This window comes from Ananas comosus, linkage group 20 (assembly GCF_001540865.1).
Source record: "Ananas comosus cultivar F153 linkage group 20, ASM154086v1, whole genome shotgun sequence".
Lineage (NCBI taxonomy): Eukaryota > Viridiplantae > Streptophyta > Magnoliopsida > Poales > Bromeliaceae > Ananas > Ananas comosus.
The window spans coordinates 6,775,891-6,781,890 of NC_033640.1; the positions used below are offsets into that span (position 1 = coordinate 6,775,891).

Consider the following 6,000-nt stretch of genomic DNA (forward strand, 5'->3'; position numbering starts at 1 on the left):
TTTTTCAATTTTCGAGGGGGTAAAATGTAGGTTTTTAAAAGTCAAGAAGGGAAAGTGAAAAAGCGAGTTTTGACAGACGGGTTTCAGTAATTTAACCAATTTAAAAATACTTATTAAAAAATTAAAGAAAATTATTTTTTCTCAAAATTTTTATGAAAAAATTGTGCGATCTATCCATGAAAAATTAGGATATCGATTATTTTGATTTTATCTATGTATTTTCGGAATTTTAAAAATTATAAATTATAAAATTAGATAAAATTATTTTTGCTTTAAAATGTTCGTGAAAATTTGCAATATCCATCCATATTGATTCAATAAGGGACAGTATTATCACTGGATTAACTAGAATAGGGCAGCAATTACTCCAATGAGTCCTTTTCATTTTCGAATTTTTAAAAAAATATTTATTAAAAAAATGAAGAAAATTGTTTTTGTTCTCAAAATTTGTCTGAAAAATTTGTGAGACCAATCCATGAAGAGTGCTCAACTTATCTTTTGATTTTTGGAAGTTTGAAAGTTAATCAATTTTTACCATGCAAAATACGAGATTTATCCAAGAAAATTAAAAATCGGACCATATAATGAACAGATCAAGCGGATGCAGATTTTTGCAAACTTTCAATAAAAAATTCTGAAATTTAATATTTCTTCTTGAAAAAAAAAAAAGCTCTACAAGTTACAAATCTCTAAAACCTATGGGGAAAAAAATGATTTATATATTATTTGACTTACTTGATAAGTAGATCGAAAATTTTGGTACTTACTTGCTTTTCCTCTTAAAATAGTGATCAAATAGGAAAGAGAAGGCATTGAAGTAAAAAAACATAGAAAGAATAGTGAGAAGAAAAAGGAGGAGGAATTAGAAAGGCAAAAAAATGGAGAAAGAAATATGAGAAGACAAGGAAAGAGAAAGTAGAAGAGAAGAAAAAGTAAAGAGAGAAGACGAAAAGCGAGAGTAAATAATAAACGAAAGAAAAAAAAAAAAACAAGGATTTAAGTGGCCATTGGCATGGGCTATATCTAACATGCCGTATCGTGTCAACAAGATACCGGCACAATGCAGCCCCCATGCCAATGGAACATCTCAAAACCCTCTATTCTTCAAATTAGTAAGTAATTTTCTCAATAAAGTTCAAAAGATTTCATAAAGATGCATAATAAACCGTTAGAATATTTTGTTGCTAAAGAAAATAAATATTTTATGCCATTATGTGTCGGCACACATGTGACCGGCACGCATCGGCACAGCCCAACACGTACCGTGTCGTACCGTGCCGGCAAGTTTCCGACACAACCCCGTGCCATGGCACTTAAACCCATGCTTCGAGGCTCAAAGTGTATAATCTCAAATTGATAGTTTGTAGCTCGTAGATGAATGTGTTAATGAAGCACTTTTGTATAAAGGTAAAATCCACATATCTCAGACCTAACAAAGGAATAACAACAACGCAGAAGTCTTACCAGCGACTGCACCAATTGTCTTCCCAACATTTGGTAAACTAAGATCAGTTCGAACACCTTCACCACCAACAGCTGGACCCCAAGAAAATGGTCCTGCACTCAAATCTACGAAAGCCCACCTAAAACAGTACAAATCAAAAGAAAAGAAGAGGGGTAAAAAATTAACAGCAATACTTGAACAAGACACAACATGCATTTAGTATTAGAGAGTGACACAGACCTATCTCTCCCAATCCAGGTATCTGTGAGACACTCCGAGTGGAGACCTTTTACATCGCCAGATTTAAGCTCTTTTTCAAATTGAATGTTTATATCATCCTTTTTCCCATGCAACATCTATCAAACATAAGGTAAAAAATAAATATAAATAAATATATTGAGCAAAAATTCTCAACTTCTACATACAACTCATAAAATTTTAGCCAGACCATAAGAGAGAAGAACCTGAACAGCTTTACTATAGACGACTTCAAGATTGTCCTTTCCTTCATTTAATTTCTCAACAGTAGCCAAGGCTTCTATACAATTTTTTGACCATTCTATCTGATAAAAACAAACAATGAACAAAATCAGTAGAGCACTTCTAATCAACTCATCAAGGATAAATTAGTTTTTATGAGATAGGTAAAAGCAATTGAAAATCATACCTAATAAACTAAACAATGGTTGAAATGATAAAATATGCTAAGTGCTCAGCATGAAAACAAGATAAGCATGACACTATCTCAACATAAGAATATTGCCATCACAAATTGGCAGCTAATAAACATTTATGTTAAAATTAAAACTTACAGTATCAATATCTTCAGTTGCTGTCCATGCAAAAGTTGATGTTGGGCGGTGTCCATATACAGGCCTTGAGTTCTTACCCTTATCAATATCTGATTAACAGAAGAGTATTCTTCAATATTGTGTATTTAATTCTATCAAGATAATTATAATGCGTCTGAAATTTTAGAATAGTTGAAGCACAATTTTTCAATTCCATACTATTATCAAGAAAAACAAAAAAGCATTTCATCCAACTTCTAAAGGCAGCTCGATGGATCCTACTCCTCCACCTAACTTTTTTCGAAACATCAGTCAAATGATGTTTCGAAAAAAAGTTGGGTGGAGTAGGATCCATCAAGTGGCAACGGGCTTGGTGGTAGGTACCCGAGGTCCCAAATTCGAATCCTAGTTTATTCACATTTCCAGCTAAATTTATTTCTAAATGAAATAAACGAAGCGGATAGCATGCTACCTATCTCTCAAAAAAAAAATCATTCCTTAAAAGAAATTTTATGATGACTACATTCATTACTTACCATAATGCATACTTTGCTCTTCCACTCTCTCTCTAGGCACCTTTTAGTTACCTTTTACCTTTAAAGACAACTAAAAGAGCAACTGTGAGTGTGCGTGTCTTATATATATTTATATATATATATATATATATATATATATATAGAGAGAGAGAGAGAGAGAGAGAGAGAGTAGGGCTGCTGTGCTATTAGGAACGCAGCAGCCCTTGTGCTCTTAAGCTTCTAACCATCCATCAATTTTGATGGAAGGTTAGGATTAATCTCTTTTTTCTCTTATTTCTCTCTCAATTTCTCTTCTCTCATTCTCTCTCACTTTGTCCTATCTTTTCTCAACTTATCCTCTCTCTCTCTCTCTCTCTCTCTCTCTCTCTCTCTCTCAGCCCACACCCCGCCCTCCCCTGCTATCACCTCACCCCCACCCACCCCACAGTTACCTCTACCATCTCCTCCTTCCCCCGTGAGTCCGTGACCCCCCCATCCCACCCCCGCCGGCAACAGAGCAGGGGTTGGGTGGGGGAGCGCAGTGGTGACGACGACGGAATAGGAAAGAGGGAAATGATGCGGTAACCGGGGTAATGGGCGGCGATGGGGGAGGGGGCCGCGATGCATATGGTGGAAATGGGAAGGGAGGAAAGTGATGGTAATGGTGATAGTGAGGGAGGGTGTGGGTAGGGGCTGAGAGAGATAGGAAAAATTGAGAGAGACTGAGAGAAGAGAAATTAAAAGAGAAATAAGAGGAAAAAAATAGATAAATCCAAACCGTCCATCAGAATTGATGAATGGTTAGAAGCTTAAGAGCACAAGGGCTGTTGTGCTCTCAGCCCTACTCTATATACGGAGAGAGAGAGTTCAATTAGGATACTATGAATAGTATGTGAAGAGTGGTTACTATCCACTTTTCCACCCGTCGATCATTACTATTCCACCAACCCCCCAACTAAACCCTAGACATCCAATGGTCAAAAAGTGGATAGTAAACACTATTCACATACTATTGATAGTATTCCAACATAACTCTCTCTATATATAAAGAGAGAGGACCAACTAGAATGCTATTAGAAGCATATCGGCCTCTGTGCTTCCAAATTGTTTTCGATGATAGGATAATAATACACTGAACTATATACACATACCAAATAAAAACATGAATCCCCAATCCCTTTGGAGCCTCTTCCTTATTTTGGGTATTTTGTTGGGCCCACATACACTTTTTTTAAGGATTAATTGCACATTGGTCCTCAACCTTTCTACTATTTTTATTTTCGTCCCTAATCTTTTTTTTTACAATCAAATTTTTAAATCTCTTGGTTTCGTCGCGATAAAATGGCACTATTAAAAGAGGTTTTAGAATTAACGACATTATCATGCCATCGCCTATTTAGCTTTCTTTGCCATATAAAATTTGTCCTTAAACTTTGCATGTTTTTCACTTTAGTCCCCAAAATAAAAATTCAAAATCAAATCAAATCTTTATAAACATGAATTGTGAACCCTAAAGAAGGCCTCCCCTTATCTTGGGAGGGTTGTGGGGCCCACATGCATTTTTTTTAAGAATTAATTGCATATTAGTTCTAACCTTTTTACTATTTTTTATTTTGGTCCTAAATCTTTTTTTTTGCAATCAAATTTTCAAATCTCTTGATTTCATCGCAAAAAATGGCACTATTAAAAGAGGTTTTAGAATTAACGATATTATCATGCCATCGCCTATTTAGCTTTCTTTTGCATGTCAATTTTATTCCCTAAACTTTATTTTTTTACTTTAATCCCCAAAAATAAAAATTCAAAATTTTGAATTTAAATCCGTAATTACTCTTAAAATTAATCTTAAAATAAGGCCTCCCTTTATTTTGGGAGGGTTGTAGGGCCCACATGCAATTTTTTTAAGAATGAATCGTACATTGGTCCCAACCTTTTCACTATATTTTATTTTGGTCCTCTAATCTTTTTTTGCAATCAAATTTTCAAATCTCTTGATTTCATCGGAATAAAATGGCAACGGTTAAAAGAGGTTTTAGAATTAACGATATTATCATGCCATCGTCTATTTAACTTTCTTTTGCATGTCAATTTTAGTCTTTTTACTTTAGTCCCTAAAAATAAAAATTCGAATTTTTGAATTTAAATCCGAAATTAATCTTAAAATTAATTCGAAAACTTATCAGTGCGAAGGGATCCATACTTATAAAAGTATAGTAGTTGAAATATATATATATATACATATATACTATAGTCCATACTTATAAAAGTATAGTAGTTGAAATATATATATATATATAATATATATATATAATATGGAGTTCGGCTACAATACTATCATAGCACCAAGCACTAGGTGCTATTAAGTTTTCTGCCGTTAGATCAACTCTTTTGACCTTTTTATCCCTCAGATCATACTATTCAACCAACCACTTACTCAACCCTAGAGGACCACTATCATCCTAACCATACATCACTTCATCCAGGGCCGAAAACTTAATAGCACCAATGACTTGGTGCTATTAATAGTATTCTAGCCTAGTTCTATATACTTGAATATGTGTGTGTGTGTGTATATATATATATATATATATATATATATATATATATATATATGTATATATATATATTTATATGTATATAGAGTAGGGCTACTATATTCTTATGAGTATAGAGCCCTTCATACTCATAAGTTGTTTTCGATGATGAGACTTCCGAATTGACAATCCACTCCGTTAAATATGATCTAGAGTATTTGAAACTTTTAAAAAATAAATTTCGTAATTTTTCGAAATCATAATAAAGTCCACCAAGAGGGCATAAAAGGAACGGTGAAATTCGAACGACGTCCTAAAAATGGATGATCGAATACTTCAATTTAAGATCGGAGTTATTGATCTTTATTTAGGTAGTGAATAAAATTTTCTATCAAAAATTCAACCGATTCCGATTCTTTTACACCGTTAAACTAGCAAGTATCCCATACCGACCGTTAAAAATTGTTAATTTTGCGAGCTTATGATCGTAAGGTAAATGATGTCGAAAAATTATGAAATGTGATTTCTAGAAGTTTTAAATGCTCTAGATAATGTTTAACGGTATAGATCGTCGTTTCGGAAGATCTATCATCGAAAACGACTTATGAGTACGAGGGCGATCGTACTCATAAGAGTATAGTAGCCGAACACTATATATATATATATATATATATATATATATATATATATATATTGATTTTAATTATAATAATTTA

At 33.5% G+C, this 6,000-nt stretch overlaps 1 protein-coding gene across 2 annotated transcripts in view; it reads right to left on the reverse strand.

Moving 5' to 3' along the window:
* The window catches only part of LOC109725660, a 55,021-nt gene that overhangs the window by 22,638 nt on the left and 26,383 nt on the right, over positions 1-6,000 (reverse strand). For both annotated transcript variants that reach the window (XM_020254931.1, XM_020254930.1), the window contains exons 10-13: positions 2,257-2,345; positions 1,909-2,007; positions 1,685-1,800; positions 1,465-1,583 (exon numbers count right to left, since the gene is read on the reverse strand). In XM_020254931.1, coding sequence (XP_020110520.1) covers positions 1,465-1,583; positions 1,685-1,800; positions 1,909-2,007; positions 2,257-2,345 — 423 coding nt within the window. The remainder of the gene's footprint in view (positions 1-1,464; positions 1,584-1,684; positions 1,801-1,908; positions 2,008-2,256; positions 2,346-6,000) is intronic.